This window comes from Taeniopygia guttata, chromosome 1 (genome assembly GCF_048771995.1).
Source record: "Taeniopygia guttata chromosome 1, bTaeGut7.mat, whole genome shotgun sequence".
NCBI lineage: Eukaryota > Metazoa > Chordata > Aves > Passeriformes > Estrildidae > Taeniopygia > Taeniopygia guttata.
The window spans coordinates 77,654,103-77,675,178 of NC_133024.1; the positions used below are offsets into that span (position 1 = coordinate 77,654,103).

General features: G+C 38.2%; 1 protein-coding gene across 12 annotated transcripts in view; it reads right to left on the reverse strand.

The window, feature by feature from the left end:
* Window positions 1-1,724: 1,724 nt before the first annotated feature.
* NALCN (sodium leak channel, non-selective) overlaps window positions 1,725-21,076 on the reverse strand; it is a 228,977-nt gene continuing 209,625 nt past the window's right edge. For all 12 annotated transcript variants that reach the window (XM_030276727.4, XM_030276696.4, XM_030276731.4 and 9 more), the window contains 14 exons: window positions 20,347-20,440; window positions 19,711-19,817; window positions 19,236-19,310; window positions 16,433-16,552; window positions 15,392-15,460; window positions 13,285-13,433; window positions 12,498-12,591; window positions 11,551-11,683; window positions 10,917-11,032; window positions 8,542-8,699; window positions 7,741-7,891; window positions 5,981-6,130; window positions 5,185-5,302; window positions 1,725-3,907 (listed from right to left, as the gene is read on the reverse strand). In XM_030276727.4, the coding sequence (XP_030132587.1) occupies window positions 3,714-3,907; window positions 5,185-5,302; window positions 5,981-6,130; window positions 7,741-7,891; window positions 8,542-8,699; window positions 10,917-11,032; window positions 11,551-11,683; window positions 12,498-12,591; window positions 13,285-13,433; window positions 15,392-15,460; window positions 16,433-16,552; window positions 19,236-19,310; window positions 19,711-19,817; window positions 20,347-20,440 (1,728 nt within the window). In that variant the 3' untranslated portion in view covers window positions 1,725-3,713. The remainder of the gene's footprint in view (window positions 3,908-5,184; window positions 5,303-5,980; window positions 6,131-7,740; window positions 7,892-8,541; window positions 8,700-10,916; window positions 11,033-11,550; window positions 11,684-12,497; window positions 12,592-13,284; window positions 13,434-15,391; window positions 15,461-16,432; window positions 16,553-19,235; window positions 19,311-19,710; window positions 19,818-20,346; window positions 20,441-21,076) is intronic.

Here is a 21,076-nt window from a genome sequence, read left to right on the forward strand (position 1 = left end):
TAAAAGTATGAAACCAGTAAGGGTACTGGAATAAGGAACTGAGACAGGAACCTGTGGAAAGGGGATAAAGTGCCACTACCCATACACTTAGCTCACTGATGGGTTAATAACTTCATGCTTAGAGGTTCTTCATTGAGAACAATGGGCAACAGCTGCTAATGGGGTCTGACACCAGTGCCCTTGGGATGAAGAGGAAGGTTAATTGAATTCTAGTGAGGCTCCCTTTGTGTTTCAGAGCAATTGAACAAACCGGGGCAGCCAACTTCCAAGCATCAGCCTATGCATTGTGGAAAGTTCATCTGCGGTGTGACTAAATTGCCTTCAATAGCAGGAATGAATTCAGCCTCTCAAAGCCAGATTCAGGGAGAGTGAGATAATCCTATTGGAAATTCTGATTGACAACTCAGGCCAGTGTTTGTTTTCGGTTGTGGAAGTATTGCAGAAGGAATGGGCATTTTGGATAGGAGGCTGCTTGCTGGTCCACCAAATTTCCTCTTACAACAGTGCAAACTCTTCTACTTCAGTTATTCATGAATACTCTAATCTGCATGGGCATGTTGTGAATAAAAGAAGAGTACAAAATAGATGATTCTCACAAAGTTATTCACTTGCTCTTGCCATTTAATCTTCTTTGGCTTCTCAGAAGCTGATGCTGATCTTTGAATCAGACAATACTGAATGTAATGTTATTTTGAAGACGTTTAAGCCTGATTGCTCCACATTAGTTAAAACAAAGATGGTATTTTCAGGTTGTAAATGCATACTTTATGTTTTCAGTTCGTAATTCAGTTGGATGTCTTCCAAAAGCAGATGGTTTCAGGCTATTAGTTTCTTCATTAAAAAAGTGATTGTCTGAAATCTGACCTGACTCTGGGATGATATTGGCATACATCTTTGCTGTGTGTTCTCAGACTTCCCACAAGCAGGTTTCTATTTCAGCACTGACAATAAGCACTACACTTTTTGTCCAACAAAGCCATGAACACTTTTACAACTTGCTTCCTATGAAACAGATATTTCTTAGTGGATGAAAAGAAGCCTAAACAACTTCTTTTTTTCATTTGTATAGGGTGACTCTGCAGGTAGTAATATTTCCCGGGAAATTTTTTGTTTACCTTTGCTTAGGATCTATTCCTAAGGCTTTTCTCTAAAGCTGTCTGGACTCTCTGACTTCCTGACATACTGTTTCCTCTTTGTGTCTCTCCATTGTTGGTGCAATCTTTTTGAAATCCACTCATTCTTCAACTCTCTTCTCTGCTTTTCACCTTCGTGTGCAAATGTGCATTGCTTTCTCTGCTGCAGAGTAGGACCCTCTTTAGTTATGTTGGCAGTGCTGTGCCAGGCGTGCCTGTGTATGTTATTTTCATATCTTTGTAACTTCATTCCACTTCATATATCTGCAAAAGTAAAATGGTGTGTGCATGCACACACATACACACACACACGCACATCCAGGCTCTGAAGCAAAGAAATAATGGGTTAAATAAAAATAAAAACAAATAATGAACAGTCCTATTTAGTGCCATCTTTTGACTGAGACCCCTCGTGGCAGTACTGATGACGTCAGTTGCTGGAGTGAAAAGACCAAAGACCCTCAATTGCAAGAGGTTGAAAGCACCTCTACATAATTCTGTACAAACCACAGGGATTGTTACAATGCAGCATTATTGTGGATGAGCCACATACAGCCAATGCAGTTACAATGAAAACCAGAGGGAGGAATATTGCTTAAAGCAACTCACTTTTATTGACAGTGTACTGTAAGGCAAGGAAAAAATGTTTGCCAGATTTTTTAAAAAGAAGGCTTGCAGCAAGAGTGATCTGCAGTTCAATGTATTATTGAACTGTCAAAGATACTCTCTTTTATAAATCCAATATTTATCTTTTTGTTATATATACAAAAGCTCAACTTAAACAAGCACAAAACAGAACAAAGTAATGGATTTGCATATGAAGTTTTGTTGATGATCCATGATCTACTAAACAAAAGAATGCACATATTCTTTTACTATAGAGTTACAGTTGACCAGATTTAAACTTAATTATACCCCAAAACACACAACTCCCCCCACAAAATACAGATGAGTTCAATATGATTCTTTTAAAAAAAAAATCTAAACAATGTTCAACCATACACTGGGAAAAAACATTGACAGATGCCAAGAAAGCTGTGTTTCAGAGTCGAAACTAATTTTTCATTTTTGGTGAAGGCATCTGTGTGTTTTCACTGTTGTATTCTGGCCACTTTAGATTAATATCTTGTCCAGCAAAAAATTGCAAAACACTGGCTTTTGTCTGCTTTTGAAAGGATATATTTTTAAAGTGGTGATGTAAATAAACCGTGAGCCTCTTACAAGATCTCACATCAGGCCATGTTAGAGCAAACTATCATTTCCATAGGAAACAACGGTAACAGAAAGGTCCCAGCTCTGCTATAAAACCTAGTCAGGGGCCAAGCAACAAAATCTGCAACCTCTTAGTTCTTCCCTGAGGGAAGGGCACAATTTTGCCCCACATTTTTTGGCAGCCTCAGATTCTGAAACTAGCAAACACAGTTGTGTTTTGTGGCTCTCCTTCTCCATCCATATAGCATTTCACTGGAAAAGCTTTTATGAAAGCGATAGCTGCTTTTTCACTGGCGATAATGTAGTGCTATTGGTGGCTCATAAAACAAGTGAAGGCTAACATGTCAAATATGATGTGCTGGCATAAAAGGGACGAAGGTACTTTGTCACAGCACAGTGCCATGCCTTACCTTTTCAGGCCTGCAGCATGAGCAGTACCATGGGAAAGTAAAATTCTACCTATGCAGGCAAAACTGAAAGTATTTTTAAAGATGTACAATACTATTTTGTAATTAGAATCCCCAACATGCTAATTTTTATCACAGACAAGAAGAAAACCTTAGGAGTACACAAGAAAAATGGGACCCAATTAAAGGAAGAATAATGACACCACACATATATGTAACCAGTATATGCTGAAAATGAAGCATAAACCCATATTTGTCATGTGAAAGTCTTCTGCTGGATGCTTAAATGCACAGTTTTTAATGTATTTCTCCTCCCCCCACTCATTTTCTCTATGAAAATCAAGCTCTTTATGTAATTAACCAAACCTCAAAGATATTTACATTTTAAAAGCCAATCCTTCACCTTCTAATTTTAAAATGAGTAATCCTGTATCTTGCATATTTAAAAAAAAGGTCCAGTGAAAGCTTAGAATTGTAATTCAGTATCAGTACTTAGTAAAAATACTTCCCTTGAACATGAAGTCAGTGCTGACCTCTTCAGGTCATTTGTGAATAATAAAATTTTTCTAAAGAAATATTACTAAGTAAGGAATACCCAATGACAAGAAATACATTACCCCTGGATTGTGTAGTGTTGTCACTTTAAAGCATGGTAAAGGTTGAAGTCTATATCAAATTTTCACTATAGTTTTACAGAACACATGAAACCTTTCAATGATCTGTCTGCTACAGGCATTATAGTCTTCCTGGATTTGTTAGTACTGCTATAGTATACAAGTTTCTTAGAGTACAGTTAATACCTACAGAAGTCAATTCTAACACAGAAGTGTGGGCTGCACTTCATATGGCAGGAGGATAAGCGTAAGAGAAAATTATGACATTGATTTTAAAGAAATCATACATCACAGTATGTTTAATTCTAAACATAGAAAAACGGATTGTGGTATGACTTAAATGCTTCTCAAATATCAAGAAGGTCCTCTCCACTCTCATCACTCTCCACAGTTAATTGTCTTGTCCACCATTTCTTGACTTCTGATCCACAGGAAGCAGCATCAGACATGGGATTCATTTTGCATGCAACAGATTTCATAGTTGAACGTCCACCAAAACGGAGGTTGACTGAAGACACTGAATGGCTTATTGGTTTGGGGGCTAGAAAATTAAACAGAAAGTTCAGACAGTTCTGTATTAGAGTAGATCTGATTCTTGAACATTTTTACTTAGAATTCAGGTCTAGAGAACTAGCTAGATTAGGGCACCTTTAAACTGATTTAGTTCAGAAAGGGTAGAGCTTTGTTCTAATTTGTTTGTTCATTTGTTTTCACAGCTCCAGATGTTCACAGTGCACCCACTAATCTGCTGGCAGAGCAGTTTAACTGAGCAGTGCCTCATTTCCTTCTGCTGGGATAACTGATGCAAAAGATCTCTTCTTATCCAGCTAATTGCAACCTAAATGATTTAAGTAGAACTTACATGAGCTAACCTGCTGGCAAAACAGTGGAAGTAGTAAATGTGAGGAAGGGGGGGTGGGGGTGGGGAGGTGCTTTTAGGATTGGCAGCTACATCTAGAAAGTGATACTTTATAATGGCCTAGGGGGTGAAACCAGTACAAGTTGCTGCTATGGCACTAAACCACACGTCCAAGTACATAAGCCCCACAACTGATCTTAATTATGCTATTCATGATCTTAAATACCAGTCTTTGCTGGACTGGAGGCAGACTACTTATGTCTCAGCTGTACTGTACACAGAAATGACCCTCTTTTTTGGGGCCATCCACTGAGGAATGTTCAAAGCTGACACAGATCAGTACTAAGAAAGGAAACTCTGCGCTATTAATTCTTTTAAGATTTCTCACTTGAAAAATCTATGCAGTTGCCTACAGTAGTATGACCCCTCCTTAACATACTTCCTCTCACTCTTTCTCTCTTTTCCAACAAAATGTTGATCTTTACTGCTCAGTGATATTTAAATGGAAATCATGTATTGAAAGCTTTCTATTAAATTATCCAGTTTCTTGGACAAGTACACTGGCAACACAAATTGGGTCAATGGTAGTCAACAGAACAGCATTACTGTCTCTCCTGCTTCCACTTAGATATGATTAGGGTCTGAACAGCGGCAGCCTTTGAGCACTCTGATTCAGAATAGGACTGACTGATGTAAAAGGTCCTGAGCAAATGTATGAAAAAGTAAAAAATGTAACCCCTTGCATGGGGCAATGCTTGAGCCCATCTTCCAAACTTTCTGAATTGTGAAGAAAAGATAAAACTGCTTTATTCCAACAGGCATGAGGACAGGAAAGCCCTGATGTGGGTGCAAGCAGCAGCCAGGAGGAAGAATTGTGAATCATGAAGCCTTTCTTGGCCTTGTTATTGCACAACAGCATTTTTGCATGTGGAGACTTTACCGATAAACCTTTCACTTACCTGATGGCAAGCGCCATTGTCCAAATTTCCGCTGAGGTTTCCCAGCATCTCCAGTGTCTTGTCTATAGCCACCTCTGTCAGAAAGTGTTGGGCTAAGGAGCTGCTGCTGGCTACTTGTCTGAACAAAGAAAAAAGAATCTCAGTCATAGCTAACCTGGGTAACCCTAGGAAGAGATACCTTTCTATTATTTTTTGAGCTTTATCAATGAATACCAACAAAACATAACATTGATTAGGGCAGAATGCCTTCTGCTCTTTAATACCCCAGAAAACTACTACTAACAGACAAAAGCAAAAATATCCTGTGTGCTCTCAATGCTATCTGTCCTATTGAAGGGTATGAAATTATTCTCAGCCTACTACAATCATTGTGGAAAGCAGCTCATATGTTGTGCCTTCAATATTTCCTATCCTGGAAGAGTCCAGGACTGCTGCTCAGAGGTCCCAGAATGCCCAGTGTTCTCCCTCTCAGTGTAAGTACCACTTCAGAATGCCTGAACTGGAAAGCTGCACATCCCCAAGCCTGCACACAGCTCATACAAGAGATGAAAGCTGGGGCTGCCATAGCTGTACAGCTGAGTTTGCCCTTTATGGTAATAGCAAGACAGCTAAATATGTTGGGGAATTTCTGCCTTAGAGCATCTTGCCTTTACATATGATGGCAAAGACTGAAGTAAAACAAGGTATTATTTTAATTTTTTTTTCAGTTAAAATTATGTTTAAAATAGAACAAATAAGAAACATGGAAATTTTCTGAATTTGTTATGAGTAGCTGATGTTTTTCTGGATAACATACCTCTGGCTGTGCACTGTTATCTTGATTAAGAGCATTCATATCTTCACTTGGCTGCGTTGTCTCAATGCTGGGAGGATTCAGAAATCGGCTCAACTCCTGCTGTTGGCTCTCTCGTAGGCTATGGATAATGCTGCACGACTGCTGCTGTTTCTATCAAGGTACAGTATGTGATAAAAAAAATGTTCTCATTGCTCTGTCACACCAATGTGTTTGATTTTTTTTAAAGCATTCCAAATATTTAACTCAACAGTGAGCACCAGCTGTGGCTTCCAGGTGCATTGATAAAGATCCAGGTATTAGATGTTGCTATTTAAATAAAGTGAATTCCAGCATATTTCTAACCTTTAGGGAATAGAGGATGAAATTCATGAACTACATTAAGTGGAAGGCATGTTGCTCAATTGTTAGTTTAAACCTAGAGTTTAAACACATACAAAGTTTTGAATTTATCAGTTAAAAGTTCTTGCAAAGAAAAGGAAACCAGGAAATTGGTAGAGATTCACAGGGAATTACATAGATTCATAGGGAATTACATGAAAGCAATGCAAAAATTATGATTTCTTTCATGGACTTTGGAGTAGGTTGTCAATAAAACTGAATAAAATAGTAGTGAAAACCTTGGGACTAAGTATAGATTTACAGTACAAATAGAAAAACAAACCTACTACCATTACAATTATACAATCTAATTTGCTTTTAAATTAAAATAAACAGCACTTAGGAAGGGTTTCACTTTCCTGGGTAGTTTTCACATGATCCCTCTAGGGATACTTAGAGAATAACAAGAGAATTTCAAAATATATCTTAACTTCCATAATTACATTCAGTTTATAAAAGGTTCATAGAATGCTAAATGATCTGAACCATATTATTAGAGTGAAATGAATAGCATATTTACTTTAACGTAGTGTAGTTCAATATCATAATGAAATGAACAACAGAGTTGAAGAAGCCCAGAACTGAGAGCTGAGATTAAATTTACTGCCATTATTATCACAGAGATGAAATCAAAATGAAACTATCTATCATTGAACACTGATGTTTCAGCTGGAATGTACATGATATTCAAAATGTCCAGCTAAGTATTTGTATAAATTTACAAACAGAAGACAGATGACATGACAGATCACTATGGAACATCTCCTATTACAAGAAATAATGTTTTATAAAAATAAAACCTGGGGTCAGACTCATAGTAACTGAAAAATTGGTCATCAATACAACCAGGTTGTGACTTGGTCCATAAACCTGCTTTCCATGTAGACACACTGCTCATGTGCACACACAGTAACTGTAATGGCTCACTCAAATGATTTATTTTAATACAAGCTCCATCTGGAGAGTCATCTACAGGTTTCTCATCTGCCAGCAGAGGCAAGGAAATTATACAATTACATTATATGAGGAAGGATTAGGCCTATGAAGTTACATTTAATTAAATTATTTTTTTCTTTATTCCTTTGACATTGGTCTCTGCATATGCACCTTTCTGTTGTATTGAAAAGACAGATAAAGTTTGGACAGGAAGACAGTTTTTGCCTTCAAAAGATGCTTAATTTTGTAGCACTGAAGAGCTGTAATAAATAGCTCTATTTTTGTAGGGCTGTAACAAACTTTTTTTTGCTCAGTTAGCAACTGCTACATACTTCAAATAAGTGTTATCATGACTCCAAAGTAAATGAAGCATAGGAACACAGATTCCAGCATTGCTGAGCAGTTCAATTTATGCAACCATTTAGAACTGCTTTAGCTTGACTTACTGCTCTGATTCGCTTTAAGCACTTTTTCAGCCACATTCGTATGGTTTGTTTGGCCACCTCCTCTTCTATGGTATATTCCAGTTGCTCCCTGGCAAGCAGCTCTTCCAGTTGAAGACTTTTTCTGATATCAACAGACCTGTATGAAAGCATGCTGGAAGAAACACAATTTATTTATTTTTAAATTCTGGTGTCTTTGCATTTTTTAGAGAATCAAAGCTCATACTTAAGACCTTAGTGTGAAAATACATAATTCAGGTGTGCACAGTAAATTCACATTTGAAGCTGAAAATATTGCCAAGATGATTCTAGAAGAGACTTACTGCGCTCAAAACAAAGACCTTATCACCTACATCCAGCTATCCAATACAGGTGAACTGCTGAACTGTAAGCAATTAGAGCATTTGTGGTGGTTTGGGTTTTCCCCCCCTGCTAAGTGTTAACACTTGGATAATGTTCCCATTTCTATTTTACTTCTCATCAGGCTCACTGTCATGTTGCTACACTTGAAGGTACATTTAATTAGTTGGGATACAAGAACATGTGATTATAGTTTGTGACAAACCTCCTGCAATGAAAATGTTAAAATAGCTTAGAGCTGATTCCCTAGGACCTGCATTTGCCATCATTAATATTTTTGTAGGAAAAAAAGGGGAAACCTAATTTTTGTAAAACATTTAATATTACAGTGCCTCTGTGGCTACCAGTCTTGCCTTCTCCTGAGCCTAATGGCTACCTCATAGCCTGGAAAGAAACACTGGCTGTTACACCTGTTCTAAAAATGTGGAGAAAATCTCAGTGTACCTGAGCACGTCATGAAAAGTGACATCGCCACCATTGTGGAGCCGCTCCATTTCATAGCACATGTGCTTGAACAGCAGCTTGTCCTTGTCAAGATCCACCTCCAGCCTGCCTCGCAGAAGCCTCAGCAGGAATTTGACTCGGAAGGTAGGGATAACACCCTGTGTTAAATTGCATAATTGATGGTAAATTATTACTGTGATCTAACAACCAACTCAGACATTCAACTTGATCACTGAGAGAAAAACTACTTCTCCTAGCATATTTGAGTCACTGTGAACACATTGCTGAAGAATGGGCACATTCAGCCAGTTCTCCAGTAAATTCACAGAAGTCTTTGTGATTATTTGACTCACATACAATGAGAATCTATGCCGTTAATTTTGGCAGAATTTTTCAAAATTGCTTGGGGATTTAGTTTCCCCTTTTGCATTCATCTGTAATTAGAATCATACTCCCCAAGAGCCACCTTTGTATAATGGAAATTAAACTGTAGTTTAAACACTCATAGCCATGTCTATAATTTGTTGTAAACCTGTGCCCTTCTGTGTGCATCTTTGAATGAGCAAGAGAATGTTGAGAGTTTACTGGCTTTTTATCTGCTCTAAGAGGCAGCACATCCTGCACTTTTGGTGACAACAACTCCTATCTGTTGTTACAAAATTAAGACTGGGTGTACTTTTCTCTGAAACTGTGGTATTCACAATCTTCAAATATCCACATCAGAGAGATTTTGTCAATGTTGGGCACCATGGATTCAGAACTTTTTTCCCTCATGAGTACAGACTGCAACTTCCCTCTCCAGCATAGTCATGTGCCAACTACAGACAACCAACTACTTTCACCATAATGCTGTTTGCATTCAAATCTCAGTGATGTCATGAATCATTCAGATGATGATTTAATTTGTGTGGGCATCTGAGCAGCTCAGTCTCCCAGATGTCATTCTCATTTCAGAATCACAGAATGGCTGAGGTTGGAAGGAAACTCTGGACCTCACCTTGTCTCACCCCTCTGCTTAATCAGGGTCTCCCCAAGCCAGTTTCCCAGGATCAGGTCCAGATGGCTTTTGAATATCTCCAAGGATGGAGGCTCCACAAACTTCCTGGGAAAACCTGTGCCCGTGCTCAGTCATTATCACAGTGACAAACAGTTCTCTCATGTTGAGAGGTAACTCTTGTGTTTCAGGTTGTGCTCATTGCCTCCAGCCCTGTCACTGGGCAGCACTGAGCAGAGCCTGGCTCTGTCCTCTTTGCACCCTCCCTGCAGGTATTTATATACATGGATGGGATTCCCCTGAGCCTTCTTCAGGCTGAACAGTGCCAGTTTTCTCAGTCCTTCCTCTCAGGAGACTGCTCCAGTCTCTTCATCATTGTGTCCCTTTGCTGGACTCTCTCCAGTATCTCCATGTCTCTGTGTACAGAAGAGCCCAGAACCAAACCAGAATTCCAGCTGTGGCCTCACCAGTGCTGAGCAAAGCAAAAGGATCCTCTCTGCCTTAGCCTGCTGGCAATACCCTGTCTAATGCTGCCCAGGATACCACTAGCCCTCTTTTCTAAAAGGGCAATGGTGGCTCATGTTCAACTTGGGGCCCCCAGGTCTTTTACTGCCAAGTTACTTTCCAGCTGGATGGCCTCAGCACGTACTGTGCCTTGGCTTATTTTTCTCCAAGTATAAGACTTTGTAGTTCTCCTTGCTGAACTTCATGAGGCTTCTGTGAGCCCATTTCTCCAGCCTGTGAGGGTCCCTCTGGATGGCAGCATGACTCTGTGGCATATCTGCCACTCTGCCCATCTTGGTGTCACCAGCAAATGTGCTGGGGGTGTCCTCTGCCACTCTGTCTGTGTCATTAATGAGGACATTGAACAGGACTGGAGCCAGTATTGACCCCTGGGGCACACACCGAGTTCCTGGCCTCCAACGAGAACCTGTCCTGCCGACCCTCACCCTCTGGGCCTGCCTATGCAGACAGTTTAGAGTTCACTTCATCTCACCCAGCCCATACTTGATTAGCCTCCCTCTAAGAATTTTGCAGTGCTGAAATCCCAGCAAAGATCTTCTGAAGATCCGGCACAAAAAATGGATATGAATTTGTAGACTTCCAAGGGAACAACTCTCAGGGAGCTGGGAGGAAAGATGCTATTATATTGATCCTATGAATAGGTATGTTTGTTTGCAAAACTGCTATTATAAGCACTTCACAGAATACAGGTTAATATCTGAAGGGCCATGAACAACATTAGATCATGCTCACATCTCAAATTTGAACAGTAACTGCTCAGAAAATTTTGTCACACTTTACCCCCCTCACATTACTTTTCAAGAAAAAACTGGAAGTTTACTGTATCTCTTATTACAAAAAAATTATTATTTCTTACCTCTCTTTTGTCATCAACCATGTTCCATATAATTTGAAAATGCCTTAGGTCATTGTAACTTAAAAGCTGATCTTCTTCAGTAGAGTAAAACAATGAGAAATTCTCCACAATGATAGCTGAAAACCACAAGAGGAAATACACCCTAAAGACAGCCTGTAGTTATATTGTAACATCTAATTCTGTTGTTCAAACTCCACATTAACAAATGCCTGTATGCTAAGACAAGGATTTTGAATGCATATTATACCGTCTTGCCACACCAATATCAACATGCTTTTTAAAAATTGTATCTTAAATGCTGGTAAAATGACTAATCTAACATCTAAGATCAATTAAGTTAATTCCAATGATATTCGAACAAAAGTTAACTGAAGAAATAAAAGCTTAGAAAACTGTTCTGGAGGGCAACTCTACTCTACAAATAGAAAATATCTCCTTGTTCCAAAAGCTTTCATTCCCAAACTTCCTGAGGTTTAGCATTCCCATGCCAAAGAAGTATCAAAATCATTATATGCATGCAAGGTAACATTGAAGGTAGAAGCTAGCCTCATACCTGAACAGCACAACAGACTCACGCCTAACATACAACATGCCAAGATGGACCTTGCTGTTATTATTGTCTATTTTCACTTACCAACAAGCAAATTTAACATGATGTATGCAATGATGACATAGAAAGAGCAGAAATACATAAGGGCACCAGCATAATTTCCACAGTCTGTTTTCCAGTAGGTGCTGTTATCTGGTGTACAAAATGGAGGCTGAACCTTCAAAACAAAAGAAAACAAAGTAAAATAATAATAATAATAATAATAATAATAATAATAATAATAATAATAATAATAATAATAATAATAATAATAATAATAATAATATTTCTTGAATGCTTCCCAATTAGGAAATGGTACTGTGGGTATTATTGTGGGCAGGTTGTTTTTCTTTCTTTAGTAGACAGACAGAAGCCAGGAAAGAGAGAGAGGCATGACAAAAAAAGGCTGAGGTATAGATCTTACTACCACACAGAGGGAACATTGTGCATTATGCCACTGTACAGGAATAAGCTGGTGCTTTGAAGCACAGTGATTTTCAAAACATTTCTTCCCTGCTCATTAATTTTAAAAAGCAAGGCATATGATCTTCCTTGCAATGTAAAGCACAGACAAACATTTACTTGGGCAAAATATAATGATTCTAAGAGGAATTTTGAGGTCATCAAGACTATCATTCACATGGAATAAGCCAAAGTGCAGGAATCAAAGACAAGGTAAATCTGAAAAGACACCCTGCCCCAGTAAGAGCAGAGATAATAGTGAAAAAGTGAGTTACTGCATTTCTGATTTTGAAATCATCTGTTTATTTTTGGTTTTACATCATGTAATGGCCTAGCTCCATGAAATACTGTGAATATGAGACTGGAACTACAATTTGTGAATCATTCTGAGGTTTAGTGAACAGTATTTTCTTGAAGAGATAAAAGCAAGCTCAACATTCCTTGTACAAAGCTAAAATACTGAAAGCAGTTTGAGATGGAAGGGTATCTCTCATTTCTTGTCTACTTATCTCTGGCAGCATTGTAATTACCATGCAGTCGTGCATAATTTTGTTCCAGTCTTCTCCAGTAACTATTCTGAAGAGTACAGTAATAGCCTTGCCAGCTGATGAAAAATTTGCATGTCTGTTTTAAAGAGGGAGAGAGAAAGATTGAGAGTGAGAGATCATTTAACTTCCCAGAATTAAAACATTGGCAAGAAAAAAGATTTCCACTTTCTATTGTTCTTCTATTTTAAAGTAAAAAGGATTACAGTATTATTTGAATGAGCCCATTGAATTATTTATTTAATGACTTAAGATACAATAACTGAACTCTAGCTCAGACAGATGTCCAAGTATTTTAGCTTATTTTATCAGAGAACTAAAGAAAACTCAAGGCCATTTCCTGTCTCCATTTTCTTTTGTAAGCCTGACGATGACTGGGAAATCTCCTGCTAACAACCAGTTCAAACAACTGCCTCTTTCTGTATCAGTCTGGTGGATGGATCCTGTTCCTGGGTGATGCCAGTAAGATACAGTAGGTATGCTGTGTTTCATCATCTTGTGGGCTAGCACAGTACTGCTTTGAAGCATATTTCAGCTGGCATAATGAAGCACAGCTCTCAGTCTGCTCTGGGTTGGATCAGGTGTCATTTAGTCCAATGCACAAGGACTGGAAAGATGGCTCAGTGTCTCCTATCAGAAATTCTGTTTACAGCTCTTCAGCCAGACCTGCAGATCTGTCTGTTTTTTACCACAGATAAACTTCACTAGCAGAATTTGATTTCTTCAGGCTGTTTAAAGAACATCCCTGTGAGGTGGGAATTCCATACTGTACCTGTTAATGTTCTCTCCGTATTTCACTGTACCAAATAACACCACTCCAGCAAAAGCATAGCAAAGAAGCAGTAAGAACATGCCCACTATGATGAAGAAACTCTTGTACATGCTGACAACCACAGTCAGGAGAAGCATTTTTAGTGTTACCTGGAAAGACAGAGAAAAAACAATCCATGACAGCATTCAGGAAAGCAATGATAAAACATAAACATGAGTTCTTGGACTTGCCATTTTGACAACAAATCCTTTAGCCACATTAATTAATGGATGAGCTCAGTAAAATGGTACATTATGAATGTGATTTGAACTGTGTGTGCTTTTTACCTGTTAATGACATCAGCATATCTTCCTCATTTACAAGGAAATCAAGATCAAGATGTTGCTCCTCAAAAAGTACACTAGGATAGTTCAGTGTAGGATATTACAGTGATGGTACAGCATAAGTTTACCTATAATATTCTAGGATCAGTATTCTCCTGAAGTATCAGCATTGGCACTGCATGAACAGTGGTGCAGTAAACTATTTTGGTTTATCTGAAAGTGATCCTGTTAGACAGAAACCACAGATACTGCAGTCTACCAAAAGGAATACTTTCATGTATAGAGAAAGGGATTTCCTTAAGATCAGTACAGCTTCTCTAAGCTCAGTAATTTCTCATGGGAGTTTGTGACAGACCAGGGACACCTTCCAGAAGCCTTCCAGTACCTAAATGGGGATGGTAAGAGAGGTGGAGAGGGATTTTTACAAGAGCATGTAGTGACAGAACAAGGGCAAGTGGCTTTAAGAGGCTAAAGAAGGTGAGGTTTAGATTTGGTATTGGGAAGAAATTCTTCATTGTGAGGGTGTTGAGGCACTGGAACAAGTTCCCTAAAGAAGTTGTGAACGCCCCATCCCTGGAAGTGCTCAAGGACAGGTTGAATGGGGTTTTGAGTAACTTGTTCTAGTAGCAGGTGTCTCTGCCCATGGCAGGGGGATTGGAATGAGATGATCTTTAGGGTCCCTTCCAACCCAAACCACTCTGTGAGTCTGTGATTCTGCAAAGTTGGCCAAAGAACACAAAATGAGAGCATAATTTTGAAAATGTCATAGGCTGTGGGCCTTGATAATAGATATTTCTTTTCCATGCAGGTATATTTTACATTTTATTATTGATAAATTTATTGCCCTAGATTGTCATAACACATAAAAATACTTCGGATAGGATAAAAAATTCCCTTTAATGGGACTGAGTGTGTTATTTTTCTTTATAATCATGCCAAATTCCTGCTGACCTTTAATCAGCATTTAGACCGTTGCATCAGGATGGGTAAATTAGTGAAACTGATACAGCTGGTAACATAAAAGTACAAATGACTAGGTTAAAACATTGAAAAAAAACTTTAGAATCAATCAGAAAGCTTTGAAGGCAATGATTGGTTTGGCTGCACAGGAGAAGCAAGGATTTTTCATTTGACTTCCAAGGCTCAACAGGCTCTGTGTAGTGTAATCTTTTCTTTAAAAAGATTTAAAGAAAATTTTTATCTTTACTGAACAAACCCTTTGACTTACTGTTCTTAACCCTGGCAACCGAGTACAGCAGTTTTTTCATCACATTTACTTTAATAAGTCAGACTTCACAGAAAATATTTGGATAGTATAAAGAAGTGTCACCACTTGTTAAATAAAAGACACAGACCTGCACTCTGGAAAAAAGAAACTTTTTAAAGAGAGCACTGTCATAATAAGATGATGCATTCGGCCACCACTACAACAGTTTCACAGTGAAAATAATTAAAGAGCATGCCTCACTGAAATGGAAAGGGCTGAAAGTAGCACAGTGTATGTTCAGAGTTGCAGAGAGCATTTTTAAAAGCTGTGGTATAGCAGCTGCACTTTGTTTTCTGAAAAAAAATTCCACTTTTCCAGTAACCATAGCCCCATTATCCAATCTAAAATCCTGACATTTAAAATACAGCATGTAAAGTTGCAGACTGCTGTTTGGATTTTTTTTTTTTTTTGCCTAGGAAACACAGTCTTACAGAATTTGCATGAGAGATGCACAGCATCTACTCCTTTAATCTATACATGAGCACTGCAGAAATTGTAGTTGCTAATTTATACTTACATGCTTCCCACAAATGGAGAAAAACCTGAAGACAATTACACATGCCCCCATCATGTATGTGTATGCATTCTGGAACACAAATACAAAAGACTTAAAACATGGTCCCCCAGGAATCTCTTGAACAGATCATGATAATTGATTTTTTAGTAATGTAGGGCAGTCCCCATATTAAGTAAATCATAAACTATTTAGCAACAATATAAAGAACACAAACTCAACCTCCCCACACATCAAGCAAACAGCCTTCAGTTCTCTATTAATTATGACCATTAGGCCCAGTGTACTTGTCCAGGAAGCTGCTGGATTACAGAAACTTAGTAGCAGGGAGAAACTGTGAATGTCAGGGCAAAATGACTAGTCACATGAAACAGGTTTTTCTTCAAATAGAACATGGGGCAGACACGAGACAATCCTGCAGACATTATCGGGTTGTGACTTTGACAACTTGTGGCTGATAGCAAGTATCAACCATCCCTTCTCCTTCCCCTGTAAGTAAAGAAACCAGGAGTGTAGTTAAATTAAAAAAATTGGTGTGAAATGAAGGGAGAGATGATTTCCTCCCCTCTCTCCTTCATGTCTTCTTGAATTAAACACTGCCCCTTATCCAAAACCAGTGGTACAGAATCACTTTTGGGCTTGGGAGGGTTTGTACTGTTCAGCAGTTTTGAACCTATGCCTTCTTCCAGTTCTCTGGTCCTGTCTGTATTCTGTACCTTGCCTCTTTCTTCCTTCATGCTCATAAGACCTTTGTTAGCAAGAGCTCTCACTCTCCTCAGTCTTCTTTCCTTTCTCACTTACATTCCTCCTAAAGGTTTGTTTCCTACTACATTTACAGATTCTAGCTTGCATCAGTAAGACAATTTTGCACTACATGATTGTACAAGACAATCAGTCTTCTTAGCATCAAGTTTAGTTTCTTTCAGATGTATTTCAGCCTTATTAAACGCTAAAGATTTATCTGGATATATAGCAGCAATCCTTCTGCTGGAGCCTCAAGATAAAATAATTTTAATCACTGGAATTGCATTTTGTATATCTTACCAGTAAGGCAAAATGAAGTATGACCCATATAACTCCAAGAGATGTCACCAAGAGGTCATACCGGTTTCTTCTGCTTTGCCAGAAGCCAGAAGGTGACATGGCAATAATCTTCATTGTGACCTATAGATAAAAGAATTTCTTACTTGTAATGAAGAAATGATTATTCATTGCCATGAGATCCTCTTCTGTTCCCCAAAATGTTTGATTTGGTCTGTTTTATGAAATAGTTTCAAAGAACAAGGGGTGGGTTTCACCTCAGCAAAATATTCCCATATGAATAGCTTCACTTAGGTGGAGGAAAATTGGTACACAGATGACCAAGACCAAAGGATGAACAGCATTCTGAATTGTCTCCCTGCCTTCATCAAGTATCAAAGACAGGAGTGCAGCTAAGCACCTCAGACTGAATGCTAAATGTATAGATTGCTGAGGTGAATGCGGGGTTAAAATAGCTTGAAGTTAAACAAGTCATGTCAATAACACGTAACCAAAAAGGTAGCAGTATCCTATCTAGCTAACTGTCTGTAAGCACACTAAAATCACATAAGCAGGTCTGAACTCAGGAATATAATTGTGTTCTGCAGCACCTAAATATCAAATGTATTAAAAAGCTTTCCTATATTACAAATATTTCTTACTTTAAGGAATACTCTGTACTCAGCAGCATGAAAGAGAAAAAATCTAAGAACAGTAATGGCAGTATATTTGACAGTGTACCTGGTAAAAGACAGCTTCCAAAGTGCTTGACATTTCCAATTTAAGTAACAGGAATGCAGACGAGAAGCTCAAGAATAAATACTAATAGTTACAGAAATAGTCATATCAGGTAATGGATACCAAAGTAGAGTGATGCATATAGAGGGAACACCTACACAAGTTGCATTAAATCTCAGAGCAAGTTATGAGTTACTGTATAAAGGCTATAAATGTCAGGCATACATTATGTTATTTTTTCTATCTCACCTTGCAACCCTGCCATTTAACATGTCTGAAAACAAAACCAAATATAAGAGGACACTAGCTTGATGTAAGGAGCTGATTTTCCAATAAGCTTTCTGCCTTATAATGTTTTCTGAAGCCTGACTACAAAGTGAACAATATGGTCTCTGAATCTCTAATAACCATTTGAGTTACTAAGGTATCCTGCCTTCAGTTACCTGAGATGCCCTAGAGAATTGAAGATGGATCGATGGGTCTGGGAGTGATGACATAAGACGTGTAAACATCCCTGTCCTTCTGGAGTGGTTAGTGGAGGTGACTGAATCTCACCCTTCATCTCCCTCAATCACAGTAACAGCTTAAACACCTACCTCACATACAGAATTTAAACACCTAGCTTCAGGTGTCCATGATCCTGAACTGAATACCACACCATGGAAATAAAAAAATCACATCTCCCTTTACTCTGTCATCATCAGTGTGGTAACAAAAGTGAGATCTACAAATTCTTCCTATTTTCTATACCACATATATATGATGTGAGCAGTAGAGGTTTAGGGCTGAATCAGGAGTTGTTAGATTAGACACAGGGCCATCAGCTATGCAGAAAGCAGACTCTGTGACCAGACCATGCTGCAGTAAGGGCCATCTTGAGCAGGAAGCTGCTTCCTCTCTCCATAAATTGTGTGCACTCACAGTGTGACAACTTGCCTGTTGAGACAGTCAACAAAATTTTTCCTGGCTCTGACGAAGTTCCTTTGAAATTCTACAAGTGTATTTGTTTCCTCTGGCAGTATAAGAGAAAAAGTATTTCCAAAGACATAGTTACTAGACAAATTAAAACCTGCCCGTGTATGACACAAATAAAACTTTTCTGTGTTTGCTCAGCCTCTCCAGACATACTGATTTCTCCTGGGTAGAGAAAAAAAGAAGCAACAACATGGACATACTCTAGCTACAGCTGCTACAAGGTATTCACTTCATTTTTTATTCATCACTACTGGCAAAACCTATCAATGGAACATAGGAACTGTCAGATTGGATTAGAGCAGCGGGAAATGTAATCTACTATCCTGTTTCTGATAGTGGTCAGTATCAGCTATTCAGAGGGGACTGACAAGAAAAGTAGTCGACCAAAAACTTTAAAGAGTACCATGAGTACCATCCTAACCACAGAGGAAACATCTTTAATCTTAAAATGGAAATCCTTATACATTTAAAAAGTATGTGTTTTCCAAAATGTGTTCAAATCATTAGATTCCAGTCTCATGGAAACAGGGTAAATACATCTTGCAGAGTTTGTAAAAACAATATTCTCATAGATAGAGAACTGCTACCACACTGGAGCCAGACTTGTGCAGCAAAAGATAGACAATACTGGAGCTGAGGTGCAGCTTATAAAAAAGATATTAAAACGAAGTATAGTATTTAAAACAAAACAAAGCTGAGAGAGGTTTGATTTTGTCACAGGTACAGAATAGCAGGAATTAACACACCGGGTAAAACATAAACGGATGAAGCAGAACTTCTGTGAGGCAACACAGACCTTTTGTTGTAGGAGGGAATGTAATACGACATGTTCTACAAGAAAAGAGTTCACTGTGTTCACCAAAGCACACTTAAATACTCATCCTTGAATATATATAAAAAGACATAAAGCTCAAGGTTGTAGAGAAGTATGACTATAACACATTAAAAGTTTCTTCTTACAATACATGTTTAAAGACATGTGATATGGAGAACCCTGAATGTACACATTCAGAAATAAACACCCTAGCAAAGAACGAAAAACATCCCTAAAGACAAAATGAAATATATAGATACAAGTCTTAATCTCAAGAAGTCAAAAAATATATTACTTTACCTCAAGGACAAAAATGAAGGTGAAAACAACAGACATTGTTGCTAAAGGCACAGTTACTGGATCTGCAGCATCCCACTGAAAAGCAAGCATAATCCATTAATAGAAGAATAGCTGTTAAACAGAATAACTGCCTCTTCATTGCCTTAACTTTTCTTAAGGGTTTTGTCAATGACTGAATTTCCCTTTAAAATATACTCAGAAAGGAATGGCATTTTGGTGTACTCTTCTCTCTCAGATTTATACCTTAACTAGAAGTTATAGACAGTGGACCAGACTACAAAAAGGCAGAAACTGACTGAGCTTCACAAGTTACAATTAATCTACAGTGATCTATGCCAACTGATTGCTGTATCTAGAAATCACATTTCCTTGCATTCTTCACACTAATGACTCAACTGATCATTAATTGGTGTTAGGAAATGTGCAAACACATGCTGTACTACTGTAATGAAGTGCTTAAAAGACACACAATTACCTTAACTGATAACAACACAGACTGGGCCAGAACAAGTACAGCAATAGTCCTCTTAAAAAATGGATGCTGAGTTATATCATACATCTTTGCTCTAAAGCCATCGTTATCTGAAAAAGAAAGAATTTGAGGAGGAGAGTTAAATACACAGCCATCCTCCTCTATTTCTTGACATATTTTCAATATTCATTAGAGGCAAAATAATCCTTTCCTATTTTCAAAATAAGTTTCTAATTTTCTGCCACAATTTTCCATATCAAATAGGGCTTCAGAACATATAGTTTCACATACTGAACACCAGTGTTGCATGAAAGCTTTAGTACTTTTAGGGCAAATGCATCATTCAACTGCTGTCAGGTTAATACATTCCATTCATATCATTACAGCCAACTGCAAATATTTTTCATTTAGAAAATAAATTTTTCATTAAGGCTTATCCTAAAACCATCGAAGCACAACCTTTTTAGGGTTGATTTTAATAGCCTTATGGAGAGATCTGTAGTTGGAGCCTGTTTCCCCATTAACTTATGCACAACCTCCTAGTGGCCTCACAATTACAGTTTTAATTTGAATTGCAGACTCCTGGGGAATTACGAACACTACAGCTCAACATGAATAAAATCAAAATATCTTTGATACCCGGACGAGGTGGGAGATGAAGAGGTTGTGCTATCTTCAGTCTGCTTTTCAGATCTTCCCATCGTCTCTGATCTACAGTCAGTAAAGCTGTCCCCTTAATAAACAAAGAGAAACATATAAAGCTTTTGTCACTTAACAGCACTGCAACATGAAAACAATATTTTCTTTGGTGCCTGAAATAAAGTTACATACACAACTTCCCTTAAATAACACACTGCTTGGGGAAAGGAGTCTGAAGTATCAGCTGTTACTCAAGAGGATTTCTGGGTGCATTAGCTGTGAGTTTCTGGGACTCAACTCAGCAGGCACAGTTGCTGCTCTTTGTAGCAGCAGCCCCGTGTGGGCAATGAAACACTGCAGGAGGTCTTCCATTTGACTGAACACCATTTGTCAGGAAGAAGAGTGGTGGATTTTGTCTGGACTTTGCAGTAGAAAATCCTGTGGCTTACTAGTGCCACTAGTTTCTTCAGGGAAAAAACCCTCCAGGAGACCACTGCTGGTCTCCACAGCTCTTCTGCTTGGACTGTAATTGAAATAAAATAATAGTATGCTATGAATCTACAAGAGCTCTCCACGGAGGAAGAACAAAGAGTGCATGGTGGTAGCTGGTAATGTGTATAAATGTTCACATAACATAGAAAACTTCAAACAGAAATGAATGTTATCTAAGATGACCTTCAAAACAAAATTAGTTCCTTATCATTTTAGAGAACTGTAAAATCTCACAGAA